This window comes from Microcebus murinus, chromosome 2 (assembly GCF_040939455.1).
Source record: "Microcebus murinus isolate Inina chromosome 2, M.murinus_Inina_mat1.0, whole genome shotgun sequence".
NCBI lineage: Eukaryota > Metazoa > Chordata > Mammalia > Primates > Cheirogaleidae > Microcebus > Microcebus murinus.
In genome coordinates this window covers 98,951,899-98,976,709 of record NC_134105.1, presented here as the reverse complement: position 1 = coordinate 98,976,709, position 24,811 = coordinate 98,951,899, and the positions used below count along the sequence as shown (strand labels likewise).

The window sequence follows — 24,811 nt, the reverse complement described above, 5'->3', positions numbered from 1 at the left end:
AGAGATCAATCAATCAGGAGAAGGAAAAGGGTTGCTGGGTGTTTTGATCACTTACTAAAGATGTCTTCTAGTTCTAGAAACCGTTTCTACACTGCAAACAGATCCAAGCACCATGGTTCAACAATGTCCCACCGTTAGAGATGGTGCCAGAGGTGGCTTGGGCCTCATCCAAGGGGAAAGTGGCTCCAGAGTGGCTCATCCAAGAGGAGTGGCTCCAGAGTAGCAATTATAGAGAAGCAAACAGGGGGACAGTGGCTAATTGTTATCATTATTTTTAGCTAGGCTCTTACCACAATTATCCCCTTGCACCCCTTTTTATTAATTTTTAAGAGCAGTGTGAGGAGGAAGCTCTATGGCTAGTGCATGCTCCCGTGCAGGCTTCGGAAATGGGAAGAAAAGGCGAGTGGCAGCAGGCAGGTGAGACACTCTCTTTATTGTGGGGGAGATAGAGTGGCAGCAAAAAGCATGGCCGAGAACATGGCAAGCACTTGTAGATGGCTCTGAACAACAGTGGCCACGTGCCATGGGAAAGCTTCATCACAGGGGTTCACATAGGAGATAACACCTTGGTGAGTTAAGTGTGCTGACTCATGCCTCCCCAGAAGGCCGGCCAGTGGGGGGAGGGAGGACTGAGCTGAAAAAAATACTGTGGCAGTCATCTTAGTTTGGCCTAAGAAACCTGTTGCCTATGCAAATGCATTTCCCCTTACAGGCAGTTTCAAACTGTCTTTAAAGAACCTGTCTCCCAAATTCTTGGGGAGGTGGATCTGAGAAATTTCCCACGTCTCCCCATTTATCGCTATGTGGATTAAACCCTTTCTCTGCAGAAAACTCTGCTGTCTCAGTGCGTTGGCTTCCTCTTGGGCAGTGGGCAAATGAACCTGGTTGGGTGGCAACAATTTTCCCCCCTACTCCAATTACTCCTTTTCTATGTTACTGCTCCTATTTATACAGAGCTTGGACTACCTTATCATGTGTTGTTTTTTATAGTCTCTTTTATTTGTTATATACATGATATATTTACTTCCTAAATTGGAATGCAAACATTTTTAAAAGAGGAGTTGCTGCTCCTGTTTCATTGGTATCTTGCTTTACAAAGTCACTAAGATAATCAACAAGGGCTTGATAATGAATATATAAATAAATATATAATTTATTAGCATTTTCTCTTCTCTCAGTCTTTGCATATCCTGAGGATAGCTTATATCCAAAATTAGAAGTATGGAACTTATTAGACTCTCCCTTGGCAGTTTCTAGATCTATGTGCCTCATATACAAACATTTGCTTATTGCCTTTAATTTATGGTTGAAAATCTTATCACTAAGTGAAAATATGTTAAGTGGAAAATGTTGCTATTATTTTAATGGAAAAAATTGATCCAAGATATGCAACAGATAGAAAACATATAAACTAAATTTATACAAATAATAAACAACAATTAAATATAGTTTTTACATATGGAGATTTATTGTATTCACCAAAGGAGCAAGAGAAGACTTGGTTGTGGGTGATGATCAGTGGAGGAAGGGTGGGAGGAGGTTATTCTTTTAAAGTTAGTGACGATTCAGTGCCAGGCAGGCATTCAATATCAGATTTAAAGCCATTAATAATTTCCTTTTTCTTAAGACTTTCACTAATAAAAGCCAATCATGGAAGGCTTTATAGCACACTGAAATGCTGAACATGTACAGCAGATTGAAGAGTCATAGAAGATGCAACCCTGTCCTTCCCCTTGCTTGGCATGTGTATGAAAAACATAGTATTTTGGGTTCATTGAAAGATGTCATGCAAATTAAAATTGTTTGACATGATATTCTCTGACAAGAAACGTCATGTCAGGTAAATTGGTGAGTAGTATTGTGCCATTCAAGGTTTCAATAGAAAAACAGATACCATAGTATACCAGAGATAATTTAATACAGGGAATTAAACAGGTATTGGAAGCTTGAAAAGGCAAAAGGGAAAACTGATGTAATATAGAGATAGCTACTACAGGAAGCAGTTATCAACCCTAGGGTTGGGGGGACAAAGGTAAGAGGCTTGGGTTATTAAAACTTGGTAACTTGGATGAAGCCCCCTCCCCCCAACCTGAGCGTCTGACTTCTGAGGACGAGGTTGCCAGTGACTCTGAGAACTCAGCAGAAGTACCTTGGGGGGCAGGAGCTCAGACTCTGAAGAGGGGGTGCCCACTGGCTAATGCTGGTGGCTATGAGGGAGTGCAATAAAGACAGCTCTGGGATTGTAAAAAAAAAAGACAAAGCAAAAACAAGAAAGGAAACTGGAAAAAACTGCTATTCTCAGGATAAAAAAGATCATTGCTGGGGTAATGCTGATGCAAACAAGAGGCAAAACAGGAAGCGGCAGGTCTCTTGTCCCTCCTCCTGCTTCTCAGTCTCCTTTTAATACCCCTTGTGGACAGAAAGTAATAAAGCCAGCAAGTAAAAAAAGATGTGGTTTGCAGAGTCCTCACCTTAGCATCAAAAACCAGATTACAGAGGGAGAGTCTCCTCTTTGCCCACTTCCCTACACAACCTTCTATACAGTTTCTTTGCTTGAAAGCATGATGACAAAATATAATTTCTTTTTTTTTTTTTTTTTTTTTTTTTTTAAAAGCCTGATTTTTCTCTATACAAAATATAATTTCTTAGAGCATATTTATTTTATTTATTTTGGGGTGAGAATCATTATACTAAAAAAATAAAATAAAAAAGAAGAAGTCATACAAAAAGTAGTATAACTTTTTAATAGCCATTATAGCAAAAAGTCATTAATTGAACAGTTATTATGTGAGAGGATCAGGAACTGAAAATCAACACTCACTAAGGACGTGATATAAAGAAACTTTACAGGAAGCCATATAGTCATTATTTATGAAGAGAGGAAGCCTGAGACCTAAGAACAGGAACTGGTCCAAAGGGGTGATCTGGAACAGTATTTTTTTTTTCTTTCTTATTTTTTTTTTTATTTCAGCATATTATGGGGGTACAGATTTTAAGGTTTCAATAAATGCCCATTTCCCCCCCTCCCCCCACAAGTCTGAGTCTCCAGCATGACCATCCCCCAGATGGTGCACATCTCACTCATTATATATGTATATACCCGCCCCCCTCCCCCCTGGCCAATACCCTATTACTGCAGTACCTATGTGACCACTTAGGTGCTGTTCAGTTAATACCAATTTGCTGGTGATGGAACAGTATTTTTTTAAAGATAAAACACCCTTCTCCAGTCTTAACAGAGCTTAAAGGATGAGAACCAGGAAAAAAGGAGTAACTCTCTGAGATTTTAGCTAATATCCACTTTCATGGACACCCCTACAATCCAACTTTCATTTATTCATTCATTTAATTAATATATATTGAGTACATATAATGTTCTAGGCACAGGAGATAAAGTGGTGAATGAGACTTAAGTTCACCTCATGGAACTTACTTTTTAGTGAGAGATTAAAACAATTAATATATAAAAAGTAAACATATAAAGCTTAAGAAAATCAAGTAGTGGTAAGTGCTATAAAGGAAAATAAACAGAATTAATGGACAGAGAACAGAAATTCAAACTAACCAGTAATAAGGGAGATGTAAATCAAGACAATTAAATGTCTTTTCCACTCCCCATATTGGCAAAAGTAAAAATTATTGATAATATAACATTGGAAAGAATGAAATAAAATGGATACTTTCATACACTGTCAACAGGTGTAAATTGGTAAAGCCTTTTGAGGTGACAGATGTTATTTAGTAATATATAAACAAATTTGAATTTTTCCCATTAGGTTAACATATTAAGGTTCAATCATATGAAATTGCCAATATTTGACAAATTTTGGTCTAAAAATAGAACTTAGATCAAAAGAAATTATCCATAATGAAACACTAAAAGGAAAAAAGGTGAAATCTTTTCAAAATTTCAAGATCATATGGGTCACAAAGGAATTGAGCCAGACCATAATTTATCTTTCATTTTGGTAGCTTCATTGCTAGAGGCTCTCTGTTATCTACTGATTAGGTAAGGCAAGAATTTCCCTCCTACATAGGCCGCCAGGGATGGATCACACAGTTTTAATTGTTCCTTATGCCTATTTTTCTATCTCCTATGAGAACACCCTTCCTTTTCTGATTCCCAAACCATATACTTCATTTATCTGAGTGATCGTTATAAGCTTATAAGTCATAGACTTGACTCTTTTCTTTCAATGTCCAAGTATTTTTTTATGCCTGATGTCTCTGGAGACTACTTGCCACTTAGAAATTGAGATGTGCTCCCAAGCCATAACTTCTGAATATCACTGTGAAGCAGTAAATGTGACAACCATTCAAGTGGGAAACAATGGCAATGATCATTCCCAGATTCAACATTAACAATGCACTGACCTGTTGTAGGGGTTATGATGGCCAGGGGTGCCAGAAATCAGGATTCTTGGGTCCTCATGGGCTAAGATATCTTTTTGGTTAGAAAGGATCCCAGAATTATTTCATTGTAGGGTCACAACCACCAAAGCATCTCTAGCATAGAAAGTGGTGAGGAATTTCTCTGTCACTTTCCTGAAGTTCTAAGTAAACAATTTTCACCCTGTCCTTTTGTATTCCAGAGTCACTTTGGCAGCAGCGCAACTTTCCTGTGCTGACCGAGCTTCTGTTTATTTAAATCCCTGCTCTTGTCACTTGAAAGCACTGGATGGAACCCGTAGCCCTTTGTTTATTAATTCCACATGACCTATTCTTTAATGGGTAGTTAAAATTTTTAAGGACACTGAAAAATACCAGAGTGTGCTCTCAGTTATAGAGGAAACAAGACTATACTTCTTATTCAGGTAGGTAAAGTTGGCATTGGTGGTTCTATGGTAACATTCTTTTTTTTTTTTTTTTTTTCTTATTTAGAATGATTGCCTTTGAGCGGTAACATTCTTGATTCCCACTGGTGAAAATTTAGCTCAATTTCTGGCCAATGTATACATGTGCATCTATCTGTCTACCAGGCTCTTCCTGGTAAAATAATAAATGTTTAATTTAATATGATATAACTTGGGTCTCTTTTCCAAAGTAAAGCCTGAGCATATATGACATTGCCAGTTGGAGGATCCAAATGAAAAAAAGTTAGATTTTAAGACTGAAGCCTTTGATCTTGTGGCCCGGAATAGACTCATAGCTGGATAGCTTAAGAAAAAGAGGGAAGGCCAGGTGCAGTGGCTCACACCTGTAATCCTAGCACTCTGGGAGCTGCAGGCGGGAGGATTGCTTGAGCTCAGGAGTTGAAGTCCAGCCTGAGTAAGAGGGAGACCCCGTCTCTACAAAAAATAGAAAAAATTGGCGGGTGTGGTGGGGTTGTGGTGGTGTGCCTTAGTCCCAGGTATTAATATTAGGGAGGCTAAGGCAGGAGGATTGCTGGAGCCCAGGAGTTGGAGGTTGCAGTGAGCTATGATGACACTACTGCACTCTATCTGGGTCAACAAAGTGAGATTCTGTCTCAAAAAAAAAAGAGGGGGCCGGGCGCTGTGGCTCACGCCTGTAATCCTAGCTCTTGGGAGGCCGAGGCGGGCGGATTGCTCAAGGTCAGGAGTTCAAAACCAGCCTGAGCAAGAGCGAGACCCCGTTTCTACTATAAATAGAAAGAAATTAATTGGCCAACTGATATATATATAAAAAAAATTAGCCGGGCATGGTGGCACATGCCTGTAGTCCCAGCTACTAGGGAGGCTGAGGCAGAAGGATCACTCGAGCCCAGGAGTTTGAGGTTGCTGTGAGCTAGGCTGACGCCACGGCACTCACTCTAGCCTGGGCAACAAAGCGAGACTCTGTCTCAAAAAAAAAAAAAAAAAAAAAAAAAGAGGGAAAAGAAAATTCTGCATTGCAAGTAAAATCTGTATTTGTAGTGACCTGACAGTTTTCACAGTGGTGGCACTGTGACTCGTATTCCATCTCGCTCACCGACTCAGCAATTAGTGTCAAGTCAGCCATAGCAGTAAAATACAATATTTTTTGGATCATTTAATATATTTTAAAAGTTGATGACACATTTCTGTTAATGTTGGCTAAGACATTTAAATTAATCTTTCTTTTGAAAACAAAAGTTGGATACAAATATATAAAACATACTTTTAAAAGCATTAAGGTGATGATTAGACACTGAGGAATTACCAGGCCTTACATAAAGGAAAAACTGCAACCCAGAGCCATAAGCAAGCACAGAAACCATTTTTTTCTTTTTTGCCAAGAGTATTTTCCGATCTGCAAATTAGGTTTTGCAGCCTTCTATGGCTAAAGGTGTAGAAATAAAGGAGTAGAAATAAAAGACCAGGCTCTGCACAAGTTGGAGAGTTTACCAGAAGAACATTCCTATAATAAACTATAATCTTTGATAAAGATGAACTAGAAATGAAACATCCTCTGTGTAATACAGTATAACTTCAGAGAATCTTTCACACCTTTTACTTGGTTCAAGGTGGTTCTCAGCTGGGAGTATGCCCAGGTGCTTGGTAAGAAAGCTTTCATTATAGGTCTCAAATTATTTCAAAAGTATTTTTTCAAATATAATGTGTAGCACATGTTCAAAGATAATAATGAACACAAAGAAACCAGACCATATACGAAAACCACAGACACATCAGGCAATAGAAACTAAACCCCAAAATATTAGAGCTATTCAAGTTATCAGAAAGATTGTAAAACACTGATGCCTACATTGTTCATGAAACAAGTAAACATTTGGAAGAATTTTGCCCAATAGGGAATTTCCTTAGCTTCAACTACACATTCAGGATCACAAGAATCTCATAGGACATTCTTGGCACCAGTCCAATCAGAAAGACATAGAATAAGAACTACATTTGCTGGCAGGGCAACATCAGGTATTATTCTCCTGTGAAAGGAGTCCTTGCTCAGTTTATGCAGCAGTTCACACAACATCTAGGCCAAATTCTCTTAGTTCTCCATGCTCCATCCCCCACTTGAGGACAGTTGAAGTACATGTGGAGCCACCCTGGCTTAGAAACTCCATGTCTCACAAGAGCCATTATCTTTTGTAAGAACTTAATAAAATAGCTTCCAATGTCCATGCAAGGTGTATACAAGTTACAAGGGTCACTGCACTCAGAGAAGCTCATAGTGTGGCTTCTCGCTAGGTACTTATTAGTTTTGCCAGTCCAGGTGTAGTCCATCAGTCAGGAATCCTTTTTATCATATACAATGTTGCTTAGTAATATAGTTGACATTTATCCTTATAAGGTTCCAGAAAGACAGAGCTAGAAAGTTAATCAAAGGCTAAATTATCATGCAGAAAGGAAAAAGAATTTTGTTAACATTTTACACCCAAATTGGAAACTACAAAAAAATGACAGGACAGATTTAGAAAGAGTCAAATAGAAATTCTGAAATGAAATAAAATAAACAAAATTAAGAACTCAATGGCAGAGTATAACAGAACAGTCACAGCTTTAAAAAGATCAGTAAAGTGGGAGATGTGGAATAAAAAAATTCAGAATGTAGAAAAAGGAGAAAAGATAATATTAAACACAATTAAAAACATGAAAATGTTTTTAATGAAAATGTCTACATGAAAATGTAGACAACATGAAAATCACAATTCACAGGTTCAACCGATTCGAGAAGGCCAAGATAAATAAAGAGAAATCCATACCTAGAAACATCATGATAAACTACAGAAAATCAAAAACAAAGACAAAATAGTCAACCAAAAAAAAAAAGAAAGAAAGAAAGAAAGAAAGAAAAGAAAACAACAACAAAAGCCACACTCAGAGAAAAAAGGGAGATTACATTCAAACCAGCTGCAGTTAGACAACTAACTTCTGAAAAACAAAATCAAATACAAATATCTTCAATAAACTGGAGAAAAAATCTGCCTCCTAGAATTCTATACTTAGTAAAAACAATCTTCAATAATTAAAGCAAAATAAAAACACTTTCAGAGAAAAAGATCTGAAATGGATCTTCACTCGCAGATCGACACAAAAGGAAATTCTAAATGATATTTCTCAGGCAGAAGGAAAATGATTCTATATGGAAAGACAGAGACACAGAAAGAAATGCAGAGCAAGATAGTAGTAAATATGTTGATAAATCTAAATTAACATTAACTATATGAAAATATGTGAATAGACTTCTGGGTTTTAAAAATAGTTAGACTGGCCAGGCGTGATGGCTCACACCTGTAATCCTACCACTCTGGGAGCGGAAGCGGGAGGCGGGAGAATCCTTTGAACTCAGGAGTTTGAGACCAGCCTCAAAAAAAAAAATAAAAAATAAAAAAATACTTAGACCTATAAGAAATGATACTCTGGGAGGCTGAGAGGCGGGCGGATCGCTCAAGGTCAGGAGTTTGAAACCAGCCTGAGCCAGAGCGAGACCCCCGTCTCTACTAAAAAAATAGAAAGAAATTAATTGACCAACTAAAAATATATATACAAAAATTTAGCCGGGCATGGTGGCGCATGCCTGTAGTCCCAGCTACTCGGGAGGCTGAGGCAGAAGGATCGCTTGAGCCCAGGAGACTGAGGTTGCTGTGAGCTAGGCTGATGCCACGGCACTCACTCTAGCCTGGGCAACAGTGTAAGACTCTGTCTCAAAAAAAAAAAAAAAAAAAAAAGGAAGAAAGAAAGAAAGAATAACAACATATATAGCAAGTGAGATTAAATGAAATAAACAGTATTTCAAAGTCTTGGGATTATCCAGCATGAGGATAAGGATATTCATTATTGCTATGCTTTTAAAAAATTAACCACTAAAAGAATAGAAGAAAAGTGAAATATGATTAACAATAAGGAAGGAAAAAATTGAAGCAAAACATATAAAAGATAAAAATATAATGTTATAATAGTTAAAAAATAACCAATCCAAAACAGAGAAAAAAAAAAGAAATGGAAACATACAACAAGGAGGACAAACAGAAAAAAATAAAGATGATATGTTTAAAAGTAATATATATCACCAATCACATTAAATGTAAATAGACCAAATTATTTAGTAAAAAAATAAGTATTGCTAGACTAGATTTAAAAATTAATTATATGCTGTATTTAGGAGTCATACCTAAACCAGAAAGTGACAGAAAGTTTGGAAGCAAAAGGTAAGAAAAGGAGCTTGATTGAAAATATTAACCAAAAGTTTGCTATATTAATAGACTTTAGGTAAAGAGCATGATTCTAGACTATAACTCTTGTGGAATACAATCATCCCTTTCTAGATACCTTTTTTGCTGATTGGTTATCATGGATAACAATATATAAATTAATCTCTATGAGCCATTTGGTTAGACAAAGAGCTTTGATATTTTCTTCTTTATTTTCAACTATAAAGGTATAATAATGAAATAAATCTTTAAATATTCCTTATCTTTAAACCTTTTGTATGAGTGATTATTTTCACATTATAATTTAGGGTGATCCTCATGCCACACCCTGCTCTGAGGTCAGAACTTCCCTCTGCAAATCCCAAGTTTTTATCTGCCTGATGGGAGACTGTAGGAAAGGACCCAGGATGGCACTGCCTCTGGCTCAGGGATGGATGCTGGTGCCAAACACCTTGCCTCTCTTGCACATATTTCTGCTGCTCTTTTGTCTCTGCCTCCCATTGTGTATCAAATGCTCATGTATGTGGCTCCTCTGATGCCAATTGCCTCCCTTATCACTGGACCCATAGCAGGAGATATTTGGAACAGAACAGTCTTCACTACTTCATCAAACTTCCCACATACTCCCCACTCCCCTCATTTTGACTCCTTAGAACATCAAGACTGGTGATAACCATTGCTCTGCCATTTCTGTTTTGGTAACACCTAATTTACTTATCTTTACTTTGCCTACACAAAAGAAGCAGAAGTCTTCCACTCTCTTGCACTCAGCCTTCTGGCGTTGGCAGATCTGGACAGAGTGAAGATAAGATGGACATACTCCCTGCTTCAGCAAAGGGATTGTCCACATTGCCACTTGATGTAGCCACATTTGTGAAGAAGGGCCATGTGGTCAATCAGTTAGGAAGTTCAGTTATTAATTAAGTGTTCAGCAATGAAAGCCAATTGGTTTTCAGTTGGCTTTAGCACTTCCTAGCATTTCTCCCACACTTTTCTCTTATTCTGAACAGCTTTTATTCTACTTTTGCTCTGCCCTTCTGAGACAGAAGTTCTGAATACACCTCTCTTACATGTAAGATTACCTGTAGTTGTCTGATAGGCTGTTGGAAGAAGTAAATAATTAACTCAGATACTAGGACCCTAAAGTTAACCAAATGTATGATTTTGACCATTAGTGAGATTGTATTGAGAACATTAAAGAGAAATTTCTTTAATGGCTGAATTCCCTGTCTTTTTGGTCCAGTGTAAAATATAGGAAGTCCAAGAAAAGTTTATGGAATGGTAACCTAAAGGAGAGGGTAAAACTTTCTCTCTGTTCTTTACATCTCTCTCCTCCTAGGAATATATTCATATTCATCATGACAAGAGAAACTCAGAAGAATGTAGGCATAACAAGAGACGGAAATCTCCTGACCTTTTTCCAAAACTAACTTGCAAAGAGAGAAACACACACTAAAGTAATTCTTCATATTCTAGGACACTGCATTTGCTAGTGGGTAATGTCGTGATGTCTCTGGTTATGGAGAAGAGTGTGTGATAAGAGTATTAGTTCCAAATGTTCCGTGCTGCAGAAACATATCAGAGCTTACTTCTTGCCTTGAAAGACACACCTTAGAGGACTGTCACACCTCATGCCAAGTATTAATCCTTTTATGATCATAGCCCAGTCCCAGTCCCAAGACTGCCAAGCCAATGTATAGACAAACTTTAATAATAATTTGTGTTCTGAAAGCACTGCCCATTATATTGTTTCTTCCCTTTTCTCAGCTGACTGCAGCGTTACTCTGGCTGCTGAATCTTTGCATAGACCAGACTCGTCTTTGCAATAAAGACTTCAGTAGAGGTAGTAAGTAAAATTATTGGAGTGGAGAAAAAAGAAGAAAAACAGTCACACATATTGGCTTGCAGTCAAACCTCGGTCACTCAGGTAGGAGATAAGATGTTTGCTACTGAAGCACTTGTATTCTTAGCTTAAAGTGTCCTGAATAGCTCATAACATATCCAATACTTCATAGTGTTGTTTTCTCCATCACCCATAGCAGGCCCTAGATCTATGTCTAACGGGCTTCTGCACAGAAATAGAGCCACCTGTTCATGTCTGGACTAAAGACCACATAGATCCTGGCTACACTAAGTAGCCTACTGTTTTTAGAACTTGGTCTGGAAGCAGGTAGGACGTTCTTCTAAAGGCTATATATCCCCAGCTGAAGAATCAAAAATTGTTCCTGCGTGGAGGCCTCTGTGCTTCTGGAACACTTCTGAGTCTTGATGACTAAGAATTCCCATAAGACCATCTCAGAAGGTTAGCTCCAGGAAACGTCATAGAGGAGGCCTTTGACAGCCTTCACCCCAGCCACTAGGGAACTGACTGGGCGAAATTGAAAAGTCAGAAGAGAAGGCCAGGTGTGCCATTGCAGTGATTTCTTTTAGTCCTTACTTCCTAATTTCCAGATATGGCTAGAGACTTGAACTTCTCCAGCATGTATATATGTTTCAAAGCCAACGTAAGCTCTGGCTGATCCATGGCAATTCTTTCCCCCAAATCCCCTTGGTCATCTCCAGGATGCCAATGACCAAGGGAGAGAGGATTGCTGTTGCTTAGCTGCTGTGTTGGCAGATATAATTTTAGGCTACAGGTATGTCCAGATTTATGCTGTAGAATAGTCACTCAGAATACAGTGTAGCAAATGGATTAGAGTGCACAAGACTGGCTGTAGAGAGGCCAGTTTTTGATCTGCTTACATTAATGGAAGTAAGAGGTAATGGAGTGTAGTAATGAAGTGGCAGTGAGTCTATTGAGAGTCCAATAAATTTAAACACTATTTATAATTACACTGGAAACAAACTGTTGTGTTTGGCCAGCGAGGTGGCTGACGTCTGCACTCTGGGAGGCCGAGATGGGCGGATCGCTCAAGGTCAGGAGTTTGAGACCAGCCTCAGCAAGAGTAAAATCACATCTCTACTAAAAAATAGAAAGAAATTAATTGGCCAACTAAAAATATATAGAAAAAATTAGCTAGGCATGGTGGCACAAGCCTGTAGTTCCAGCTACTTGGGAGGCTGAGGCAGAAGGATTGCTTGAGCCCAGGAGTTTGAGGTTGCTGTGAGCTAGGCTGATGCCACAGCACTCTAGCCAAGGCAATGGAGTGAGACTCTGTCTCAGAAAAACGAACAACAACAACAACAAAAAAAAAAACTGTTGTGTTGGGAGGTTGAGAGGGTTTACCTAAGGAAGATAGCAAGATCTGGTTTAAGCAATAGGAGGATGGTGGTGAAGGTAAATGTACTAGGCAGGGATAGAAACAGGTTTTGCGACTGATGGAAACACTCAGGGCAATGCACTACTCTTGAGGAGATGCTGTGCTTGGATCTGATTAAGTGTTGAGGTAGAGGGTGGTGTGTGATGCTAACAGGGAACTCACTAGTGTGTTGCATTTTAGCACTTGTGACTGTGAGTCGCATATGAGGCATCTTGTAAATTTAGGAGTTGAGAGTAGGAAGTGTAGGTTTGTAGTTTAAAAAGAGGTGTGGGAATAAATGTAGACCTGGCTGCTGTAGTTGGCATTTGAAGGCGTGTTGGCCAGAGCTGGGGTGTGTCTTGGGTGTCCAGCAGAGGGCAGATGGAGCCAAAGCTCTGCAAAGTCAATGTGACCATTAATTTCCTTGAGCTCAAGTTTATGATGCAGCCTGAACCTAGCTTGGCTTCTCAGCTAGAGAAGCACAATTACATGTCACAGCACCTATATTTGAACAAGTCACAATGACTCCCAGACACAACATGTGGGGCAAGCTCTCTAGGTTCTTCTCTTCAGTTTAATTTCCCCAGGGAAAATTGGGGAAAGAAATCTCTCCACTATTTGAACATCATCAAAAGACCAATATGTTAATATTTCAACCACCAATATTTATTTAAAATAGTCTAGTGGTGTTTACATAGCTAATACATCAAAGCATATTAACTTAGGAAAGTGGATTCTCTCAAACAAATAAATAATTTTTGGCAAGCATTAATCTTTTTATATCACATATTCCTTCAAATGCTCTATACATCTTATAAAGGAGGCACACAATATTATTATTATGAGTACAAGAGTGATCATTACTCTTTTACAAAAAACAAACACAAAGGACTAACTCCATGGATCAAATTTGTTTCTTCATTATCTCTATCTTGATTCTGTCCTTTTCCTTCCTTTGTTCTAATTCTGCTTCTGCTTCTTATTTCTTCCCTAGTTTAGAATTTTACTTACCTAACCTACCAGTTAGGTCTCCTTCTCAGAACTACTAAAGCAACAGTTTGAGATTGACAAGTGAAGATTTAGGATCAGAAACAAAGAACCTGGATGAATTTTTTTGTTGTTTTTCTACAGGGCTCTATTATGCAGTTGGAAACAGCCTTTTTCAGAGTTAAGAGCTTGATCAGACAAATAAGATATGTTAATATTTATAGTTTTCCCTAATAAAAGTCTTCTGTAAAAACGTTTGGTTTTGATGTTTTTGTTAACTTTTATGCAATACTACCAAAACCCTCTTAACTAGGTACCTTTTTTCAATTCTTCTTCCAAGAATCTATCATGGTAGTTTATTGGTGGCTCAATGACAGAGTTTTTGCCTCCCACACAGGAGAACTGGGTTCGATTCCCAGCCAATGCAAAGTGTTTTCTGTCTCATTTTTCTATGGTTTTTACACTCATACCCTGCAAAATCATACTGCACAGGCTATATTGCCTTTAGGGGCCTTGGTTGTGGCAGCTGTAAACTGATGACAATGCTAACATAAGTGGTGGGTCACTACAGCTTTGAATATTGGGTACATAAAATCTTTGTTATTTTGGTTTATTCTCTGAGCTGATCCCTGGGAACCCAAAGAGCCATCAGGTCCCTAATTCGTATCTGGACCTTGGGCTGATGGCTGGGCCACGTCTCACTATGGAGCGAGGATCAAGAAATGAAGGTCTGGAAGGAGAGAAGCTGGGGGCAGACCCCTCAGTGGTCTGGCAGGAATGAGCGGCCCCAGAAGAGGGGAGGTTCATAGGGAGGAAACCGCTTAGAGACGAGGGCAGTGGCGAAGATGGCCTCGGCAGAGGTGGCGAGAGGACCCTCGGGTCTGTACCCAGGACACCGTGGACCGAACTTGTTAACTTGGTCAGCTATGGCGGCCTCTGCGTATTCTGTGTGCCCATCTGTGTTCCCGGAGGGATTCCGTGTCCCTAGCAATGTCTGCCTACAGTGTCGGCCTGATAATTACATTTTTCGTAAAGGAAAGCAAACTACGGAATCCAGGAACTATTTATCTGGTTTTGTTTTAACCTCTTGGCGCATTAGGAAGCTCCTGGGAAAGGTTGTGATTTGAGAGTAAGATGAGTGTCACTGCATTAGAGAGAAAAGAGTTGAATAATTTTCTTCCAAAGTTGTGTTTTCATCTAGGAATAGCTTAAATCTAAGATTTTTCTAAAACTGATTTTCAAACCAGTGACACTTCTCTTTATAATAATAAATATATTCACATTCAAAGATTTTCTTCTGACATTGTGGCCTTCTGCATTTTGTTTATAAACTAATGGTGACTTTTTTAAAAAGTCCTTACCTGGCAATACTGTGTTGAAACCATCAGAGTTGTTTTCTATTCCATTTTAACTTGTTTGGGAATCTCCATATTTGTTGAATAAAAATTATAATGTGTATAATTTCTTGGTTTTTTTTAACATTTTTCTCTAAGCAGGAATCAGGTAGTAGGGGGAACAATCTAGGAGACTTGATTTATAAAAAACGAAAATGATAGATTACTTACATGATGAGACACATCGAAAGGGCCCATCAGTTATCAGGAAAAAGTAACCCAGGATGATCAATTTCAAGGTAAGATCATAGTAAAATTACTAGATTTTCGAGATAAAGAAAACATCCTCAGGTTCTCCAGGAATCACTGTGAAATAAGTAATGAAAGCAACTTAGTTATGAATTAGATGGACACCAACATACAAGGCAAGGCAACATGGAAGCAGCATTTTCAAGAAATTTATATAAAGAAAATACAAGCCAAGGATACTATATCCAACCAAGCACTTTTCAAGGTTTAAGGTATAAGGGAATGGCTGTGTTTATATTTCTCCACATAGGACACATAGGCAAGGTTCAATCGTAGTCTGACCAAACCTTGCCAGGTTGCCCTCTTAGACCATGGCAAGATAGGTAGTCTTGGGAGGAGCTATCATAAAGCTATTTCTTACTGATCTCTTGTGGAAGGCTCCCTGTCTTGCAGCAGGCAATTTCTTACCTTGTTCTGATAGGCCATGGAAATTTCTACTTTGCTCCCAACCTCCTCAGGGTACAACTACAGACAACATCCAATTAGCTGCAATATAAAATTAGCTCCTTCATGACAGAGCAACCCATTGCTTATATTTTCTTGTCATCTTCTACCTCCAGTTTGGTGTCATGCTGTGGGATTATGGATGTGGGGAGCTGCCAACATGCTAATCTCGCTTATCCTGTGTGTAGAAGTAATAAACCACCTCAATTCATTTGAGCTGCATGTCTCCTTACTGGTCAATTCTACAGAAATGTGACAAGACTACACCACTATGCTGCATAGTGACTTCTTGACCATTAGCAAATTTTATGTCTAGCATGGGGCCAATAAGGCCATAATGCCTTCTTGGAGAAAAGACAGAAGGGACTATGTGGGCCAAGTTGGGGGAGGGGGGATTGATAAGGGTCCTTAGGATCTGGTAACATATGTTTCCCCCAAAGTGATGAGTGCGAGTAGGGCAATAAAGATCCTCCTATTGTCCTACATTGGTAATGAATGCTTGGAGGCTCAGTGGCAACAAGGGAGGATTGAAATCAGCCACTCAAATGACATTTTAGTTGTTTAAAGTTTGTTGAAACTGAATGGACCAAACTGAATGGACCAAACTGAAACTGAATGGATTCAGTTTGTTGAAACTGAATGGCTTTTAAAACCAAAAGCAGTTGCAGAGCTGTACTTCCTGTGTGGGCCTGCTCCCCTTGTGCCTCTAATCCCTTCTTCCCCTCATCTTAACTCAGGCACTTTCAGGAGAGAAGCCCCCACTGCTCCAACTGACCCTGAAGGCTGGTCAGGACTCCCTGCACTCCCTGAGGGAAGGCGGCCTCTTGACAGCTGCTGTTATAACTCTGTCAAGTGATGTGTTAAACTCCTTGGTCGGTGTGTCTGTAACAGAGAGTGTGAATTCAGCTGACAGTTTGGGTAAAACTTGCAGTAAAGAGAAAATTCAAGTTATAAGTGAGCCAATTCAATATACAGTTGTGAAAATATATAATTGAAACTGATGAGTTACATGCTTATACAATGAATGGTCTTAAGTTGTTAGAGGAAAGTCTTCTGGTCAGGGTACTGTCATGTGTAAAAAAAAAAAAAATAGATAAAGTGTCCATCAAAATGAAAATTAAATTACAAAAAACAACCCTATCTGGTTTTTAAAAATCTGCTCCGGTTCCAACCGGCCTTTAGAAGCTGCTGCCTTTATTACTGGTGCGGATTTACTTCTGCCAGCTCTTCAAATGAGGGGTTTTGAGACCTTCCTGTGCACCATATTTCCCGAGTTCCTAAAGCCTCAAGCATACCCATGAGACTATACAAGCAACAGCATCACATCCACAAAATTTAGAACCAATGAGAACACTTTAAGCAAAAAGACCAAGCTTACATTTTTTATTACGTTTATTGATTTTTTTTATTGTGACTAATCTTACCTGGAAGAAAGGGTAAACACACAAACAGAAGAGAACAGAGAGTTTTGAATTCAGATTTGCTGAAATGCTAGGCAGTTTTTCTGTTACTTGTGGATTTATAGGCTAAGGGGAAAATTGACTATAAAGAGATCATTTGATGGTAAATAAAGTTTAAAATTATATCTAAAAGATTGTTTCTAGTGTTGGTTTTAATGTTGGGGCGGGGGGAATGCAGGCTTACAATTTTGGTGCTGATGCTTTGGTAAGCAATATACATTGGAAGTTTAAATTAACACTAAATTTCACCCACCTGGAATGTATGCTAGTTAAATAGTTTCAATTTTAGGATCAAAATTAACTTCATTTCTACAGTCTTGGAAAAACAGAGTGACAGTGGTTGGTGGATAGTAAACACAATAAATAACACCTTGTTGGGGACCTCTTCCCCTCACCGGGAATGGAACCAGATCACAGTGAAAGCCCCAAATCCCGGCCACCAGACCAACAGGGAACCAAATGCTATATGCTTTAATTTTTTTTTTTTTTAACCCTTTTAGCAGAAAGCACCCTTGCACTGACCTCTGGAAAGCTCCATCTGCCCTTCCAGGTGCTGCCCGGTCCTCCAAGGAATCGTTGCAGAAGGTGGTCCCCTCTCTGCCCTGACTTCTCCAAACTGCGAGCCTGCGCGCGACCACCGAGCGTCCGCCGCCCCTGCCCCGCCAGTAGCGCTCGGGTGAAGCCCACCAGGTCCACAAGTTCCAGAGCAAGTTGCCTTGTCCCCGCCACACCTGGCGACTGACCTACAGGTGCGCCTTTGCCAGGCGCCGGCGCGTGGAGAGACTGTCCGCCGCCGGGTCGGGGCAGTGCACGAGGTCGCCGGGAGGAGGCGGGAGGACAGAGGTACCTAGATGAGAAAGGGCCGAGACCGCAGCTTCCCCAACGTCACAAAGGACTCGAACGGAGGCAGGAGCGCAGCCGGCCTGGACAGGATAGAAAACTCTTTCAAGGCAGACCCCGGGACGCTGAACTGAATTCTGGATCTTCCCCCTGCAACCTGCCGCGCCTGCGTTTTCTCGTCTCAGGTGGTGGCAACGCCATCCTTCTTCCGTATGCTGGGGACAAAACTCGACGCCGGTCTTTTTCTCACAGCCCTTACTCAATTAGTTAGTTAGGAAATCGTCTTTCCTCTGTGGTTCATTATGGACTTCGACCCACACACTTTTTCTCTTTCTTGGTCTCTGAATTTTGGCGAACGACAAGGCGTGGAGATGATTCAGCTCAGACTTTAGGGTTGAAGGCCCTTAATCTCGGGTTCCTGGGTTGGGGCTGCCGTTGAGAGTTTTCTTTGGCTCTACCTGTCACAACCAGCCTCTGCAGACCTCTGTTCGAGGGCCAGCCAGGGGCAGGGCTAGGTCCCGTCGGGGCGGCTCGTCCTGCCCTGTCGGGAGCCCCCCCCCACACCCTCTGTGACCTGCAGAGAGGACTCGGGCGCGAGTGCTCAGGTTGCGGGGAGCCCGAGGCACAGGTGCGCGGGGACACACGCGGAGCGTTTGTGGCTCCTTCTTGGCTCTTCTCGTTCTCACCCGCGGGCGGTAACGTCCCGGGTCAGTTTGAGACATCCAGGCAGGGAGGAACCGGTAAGGGAAAGGGGCGGCCGCCCTCTGGGGTCCTGTCCACGAGGGATCGAAGCGACAAAGGGAGAGGTAGAAATAGATTAAAAGGAAGGGCAGAAACCCTATGAGATTTCCTGATCTAAAGGCACCGTGAAGATTAAGTCAGCCTTATCTGAAACCAGGTCCTCCTGTGCCGTTGAACCGGAGTTCAGGTCTCGAGTTGGAGCCAAAGCAGGCAGAGCAGACAACCTTGGCCTGGGTACCAGTGAGTACGTTGTCTTCCTCTCCCCTCCCCCAGCTGGGTAGCACTTGAACTTGTAGGAGCTCGATCTCTCTCCCCAAGCTTTCTGTGCATTCCAAGGATGCAAGTGATAACTTTTATAAAGCTGCCCTTACTTGAAGAAAGAATACTTTAAAATCTTTTGGCAAAGGAAATTTCTTACAGGTTTGAATTGAGAACTTTCCAGTGCGGGGAAAACAGGAAAATCACCACAGCAAGGCAAGCAAATACTGCTGAGAATGTCTCACATGTAGGAACTGCACTTTAGCCACGTAGATTTGTATCCTTTGGTTGGGCCCATTTTATTTTAAGTGCACTGTTGATGGAACTGAAGATGAATCCAGGACGTTCATGATGAATATTTTAATTTTAGTAGTTTTAATTTAAGCACACATTCTAAAAATTGTATCACAAGCATATAAAGCCCACTGTATGCCATTTTTACAAAAGCAGCAAAGAAAGCTGTTATGTAAATGACAAAGTTTCATAAAATGGCTTTAAATATTGATTGTTTCCACTAAAGTTTTTCTTCCTACAAAGATCCTAAAATTGCAAACCAAACATTGTATTTCATGCTCATAGATACTAGAGAAACATTTCTATGGCCAAAGCAAGTGAAAACGGAACTTCTTTTTCAAGAAAAATTTATTAATTGCTGAATGTTGCAGGTATTTTACCTCTAGATCAGCTCTGAAAGTAACTGAAGATTTATTTTCTCCAGAGGGTACAATAGAGGATCTTTGGCTAAGGGCTCAGCCACTGTACATTAGGGCATATGCCCTACAGTAAAATGAAAGGGATTAAGTGACAGCATATTTTGATTTGCATGGGGGCACCACAGTTCATACACATTTCAGATTTATTGACCTGTGTGAAAAAGTCAAACCTGGAAGACTTTAAGACTTACTATTAAGCTGTTTATTACCATAAACAAAAAGTGTGAGAGTAGCAAAAGGATACATGCATAGATAAATGGAACTGAATTAAGACACCTCAAACAGACCCGTGTAATATGGTCAACCGATTTTCAAAAAAAAGCACTGAAGCAATTCAATGGGAAAAGGAGTGTCATTTTAACAAATAGTGCTGAATCAATTAGATATTTATTATTCTAGTGAAAAAAAAACCACAATCCCTACCTCACCACATACACAAAAGCTAATTTGAGTTAGATCACAGACCAAATCATACAAACTATAACATTTTAGAAGAAAATACATGGAAATATTCTTATAACCTGGCAGCAAGCAAATATTTCCTACGTGTTACACAGGAAGAAAATAGTAAAAGAGAAAAGTGATAAATTTGACATGATCAATAGTAAAAGGCTTCTCATCAAAAGACACCATTAAGTGAAAAGGCAAGCCATAGTCTAGGAGGAAAATGGTCACAAAACATATCTGACAAAGAACCTGTATCCAGAATATATAATTAGCTCCTACAATTTGGCATTAGAAACTGAAACACTTATCTTAGAAAATGGGCAAAAATTTAAACAGACACTTGAGAGAGGAAAGTATACTAATAGCCAACCAGCTCATAAAAAAATGCCCAATATCATTAGTTGTCAGGGAAATAGATACTGAAATAACATTGAGATATCATTCCACTCAGTAGCTTGGCTAAAATTATAAAGTCTAAAAACACCGAATCCTGGTGAAGATGTGGAACAACCAGAAATCATATGCTTTTAGTGGGAATGTAAAATGTTCTAACCACTTTGACTTGACAGTCTCTCATAAATTTAAACATAAACATCCCTTTGTTCGTAGCAGTTTTTTACCTAAACATTTTCCCAAGAGAACTGAAAACGTATGTCCACACACAAAATAATCGTAACGAGGATGTTTATAGCAGCTTTGTTCACAATAGCAAACTACAAACAACCCAAATGTGCATCATCGGGACACTGGCAAACAAATTGTGGCATATCCACTGCAATGGAATGCTCAACAATAAAAAGGAATGAACATCTCTTATACTCAACAATATCGATAAAATTCAGTGACATTATGCAGAAAGAAAAAACAAGACATGACAGGGTGCATACTCCATGAATCCATCTATGGGAATTTCTAGAAGAAGCAAAACTAATTTAAGATGCAAAATATCAACACTGTGGCTTTCAAGAATAATGCAGAAGATAATGACAATGAGGGTGATGATTCTCCTGATTATAACATTATTGATTATCTCCTAAATCTAGACACAGCTAATAACAGCAGAATGAAGTAGACTACTCTTATTAGCCCCATTTTACAGAAGAAAGAATTTGAGGCACATAACGTTTAAGTTACTTTTCCAAGGCCTTGCAAGGGCAGGACTAGATTTACAAACCAGAACACAGGTGTGGCTTGAGCACAAGTTAGACTAAGTCTTTCTTCTTGTCAGTTTCAGGTATTTCTGGTTTTCTCAGCAGTAGGGGTGAGAAGAATTGAGAGAAGAAGAGATAAGGCAAAAGTGGGGGAAATGAGGGATGGAAGCACAAGGCTCTGTAGTTACCAAAGAGCACAGCAGCAAACCCTTGTGAATGTTATTACATCAGGATTATAGAAGTTTCCAAGAGGCTGGATTGTTTTCTGCAAGCCTTGGATTCTGTAGTTAAGTATTGTGTTGACATCAGGAGATGAAATTGAGAAGAATCATAGATTTAAATATGAAAACTAAAACACAAAACGCTTCTAGAAGAAAACGTAGGAAAATATATTCACCATCTAGGGGTAGGAGAGATGTCTTAGAGATCATAAAAGAAAAAAATTAAGAACTTGGATTTCACCAAGATTAAAGACTTCTGTTCATCAAAAATTATCATAAGAACGTATCAAAAGACAAGCCACAGACTGGGAAAAGGTATTTGCATCATGCTTATTTGAAAAAATGACTCAAATATTAAATATATAGAGAAAACCTTTAGAAATCATTAATAAAAACCAAACCATTTAAAAATGAGTAAAATGCTTGGATAGGCTTTCTTCACAAAAGAGAATTTATCAATGGCCAAAAGACATAAGAAAAGATGCTCGATATCATTACTTAATAGGTAAACATAAATGAAAACCATGATGAGATAATTTTCTTTTTTTCTTTTATTTTTTTGGAGATGAGGGTCTTGCTGTGTTGCCCAGGCTGGTCTCAAACTCCTGGGTTTAAGAGATACTCCTACCTCAGCCTATGGAGTAGCTGGGATTACAGATGCAGCCACTGCACCCAGCTATGATGAGATAACTTTACGCACTGCTATGCTCTGAATATTTGTGTCCCTACCATCAACACCGTATTTGTTTGTTGAAATCTTAATCCCCAAGGGTGGTGGTATTAGGAGGTTCCAGCCCTTGGAAGGTGATGAGATCATGAGGGCTCCACTTCCTGAATAAGATTAGTGTCTTTGTAAACCATGTGAGGACACAGTGAGAAGGCACTGTCTATGAACCAGAGGGTGAACCCTCACCAAACACTGAATCTGCTGACACCTTGAACTTGGATTTACCAGCTTCCAAAACTATCATAAATAAATTTCTGTTGTTTATAAGCTTCCTCATTTAAGTTATTTTGATATAACAACCTGAATGGACTAAGACATGCACCCACCAGAATGGGTATATTTTAAAGACAGAGAACAAGTGCTGACAAGAACGTGGGGTTACTATACTCTTGCTGTGTTGCTGGTGAGAAGGTGAAATGGCGCGACCATTCTGGAAAACTGGCAGTTCTAATGAAGTTAAATCTAGACGTATCCCATGACCTAGCAATTCCACTACAACATATATACTTAAGAAAAATGAATGCATATGTCTACAAAAAGAATTGTACAAGAACATTTATAGCAGCTTTGGTCACAGTAGCCAAAATTGGAAATAACCCAATTGTCCATCAACAGTGATATTTTCACACACAGGAATAACACCCACCAATAACACCAAAATAATACACTCACCAACATGGATGCATCTCAAAAACATTATGTTGCATGAAATGAAAGTCTGACACAAAAATGTACATTCACTTATGTGAATTTCAGAAACAGTCAACACTAATCTGAGGAGATAGAAATGAGAATGGTATTCTTAAGTGAAGAGAAGTTGGATGTGAATTGACTCTACCGACTGTCTGGGCTGATGGAAAATGTCTATAATCTAGCTGATGGTTACATTTGTCAAAATTTATCAGGCTGTACAGTTAACATTTGTGCATTTTACTCTGTGAATTACACTTCAATAATGTACTTTTAGCAAAAAAAAAAAAAAAAAAAAAAATTGGCGTAGAGGTGAAGCCTGATACTGATTTGGGGTTTTATTATATTTATTAGGTTTTATCTTATTAGATTTTCTTGTAAAATACCTGTCAAAGCGAACTCATAAAAAGCTAGTTGTTATTGCATCTAAAATGCCTCGCTGACATTTGAAATATCTCAACCAGAAAAACAAACAAACAAATAACAACAACAACAAAAAACCACCCTGTTGTTACTACACCATTATATTAGCTGAAGCTATAGACAATATTCCTGGAGACTCAGCGCTTTACCTTTTGGGATGGTTCCTGCGCATGTTCAGACGTGGGGACCCGCCGACCTTTCCCTCACTGCGCCCTAGGTTAGTGCGCGGTGGGGTTCACTTTCCTCCTGCCCATCCCGTGGTGGGGAGCCACAGTAAATCCTGATCTCCGGCTGCAGCTAAGGAGAGCAGCCGGTTCAGGGAATTTAAAAAGTAAGAGTGAAACATATACAAAATCTTGCCAAGAAAGAAGCGGGAGAAAATAGAGTAGGCATTCAATAATCTGCTCACAATGAACAATTAAGCAATACAATAACTCTGAGTAAGTTAAAGTTTAATTGTGCAACAAATTTGTATTAGAATACAATTTAAAGTGTTTTTCTCTATAGCCTTTTTTGACTGGGGAAGCAAAAGGTAATGTTAATTAGTACATTTTGTTCTTGTACTAGCTATGTTTCTATAAGATACGGTGCCCTGTGTTTCCCAGAGATGCTAGAAAAGTTTGTTCTTTGCTTCTATTTGTGGGTTCCGTTTTTGTGGGTTTTTTTTTTTTGAGAATATGCATACAATAAAATACTCCCTGCTTGGAAGGAAGGAAGGAAGGAAGGAAGGAAGGAAGGAAGGAAGGAAGGAAGGAAGGAAGGAAGGAAGGAAGGAAGGAAGGAAAGAGAGAGAAAGAAAGAAAGAAAGAAAGAAAGAAAGAAAGAAAGAAAGAAAGAAAGAAAGAAAGAAAGAAAGAAAGAAAGAAAGAAAGAGAAAGAAAGAAAAGGAAAGGAGGGAGGGAGAGAAGAAAAGAAAGAAAGAAAGAAAGAAAGAAAGAAAGAAAGAAAGAAAGAAAGAAAGAAAGAAAGAAAGAAAGAAAGAAGAAAGAAAGAAAGAAAGAAAAAGAAAGAAGAAAGAAAGAAAGAAAGAAAGAGGAAGGAAGGAAGGAAGGAAGGAAGGAAGGAAGGAAGGAAGGAAGGAAGGAAGGAAGGAAGGAAGGAAGGAAGGAAGGAAGCCGGATATACTGTGGCTCAAATTCCAGTCGAGGTTGCTTTGGCCACAACGCAGAGTACTAACCATTATATTATACCATGGTGGCGAGCCATAAGCCTGCTGGGGCAGCGGATACGCTTTTAATATTTCTTTTGGAAATCATTCCCCAAATTTTCCATTTTGTTCTGGGATAGGTGCAGGTTCTTGCGTTTTTCTCCCTTTTGTGTCTTTTTTAAACTCATCTCCATTCTAATGTTTAGTAGAAGCAATTCTCATCTCTCCGGATCAGGCCTTTGTACAAGCCTCCTGGGAGGTCTCATTGTCCTTGTCCGAGCCTTACCTGCTCTTTCTCTCCTGCTCGCCTTTCCCTTTTGTCCCTGCCGCGTTCCCTCTCCTGCCCACTAACCCCACAGAACCCTCGGATCTCAGTTCAGTTGAAGGCGTGGAGCTCAAGCGGTGCAGATGGTGCAGGGTGGGCCCCTTCCTTGCCCACCCCATGGGACTTTGCAAGCCTGGAAATCTGGAAATCAATTAACCACAATTGAGCTTTTTTAGAAAAAGAACTGCCCCCTTTGTAAAACCTTTCAATTATTTTCCACTCTCAGAATTCTTCAAAGGACTAAAAGCTTAAAGATGACAAAAGTGTGGA

At 39.5% G+C, this 24,811-nt stretch overlaps 2 protein-coding genes across 3 annotated transcripts in view; one reads left to right on the top strand and one right to left on the bottom strand.

The window, feature by feature from the left end:
• The window catches only part of FCGR1A (Fc gamma receptor Ia), a 47,984-nt gene extending 30,380 nt beyond the window's left edge, over positions 1–17,604 (bottom strand). For both annotated transcript variants that reach the window (XM_076000063.1, XM_012754124.3), the window contains exons 1-2: positions 17,381–17,604; positions 14,877–15,011 (exon numbers count right to left, since the gene is read on the bottom strand). In XM_076000063.1, the coding sequence (XP_075856178.1) occupies positions 14,877–14,903 (27 nt within the window). In that variant the 5' untranslated portion in view covers positions 14,904–15,011; positions 17,381–17,604. The remainder of the gene's footprint in view (positions 1–14,876; positions 15,012–17,380) is intronic.
• Positions 17,604–24,811, top strand: part of LOC105865512 (myomegalin) — a 28,441-nt gene continuing 21,233 nt past the window's right edge. Inside the window, exons 1-2 of the mRNA XM_076000065.1 lie at positions 17,604–17,883; positions 18,597–18,683. The gene's annotated coding sequence lies outside the window, so the exon portion shown is untranslated. The remainder of the gene's footprint in view (positions 17,884–18,596; positions 18,684–24,811) is intronic.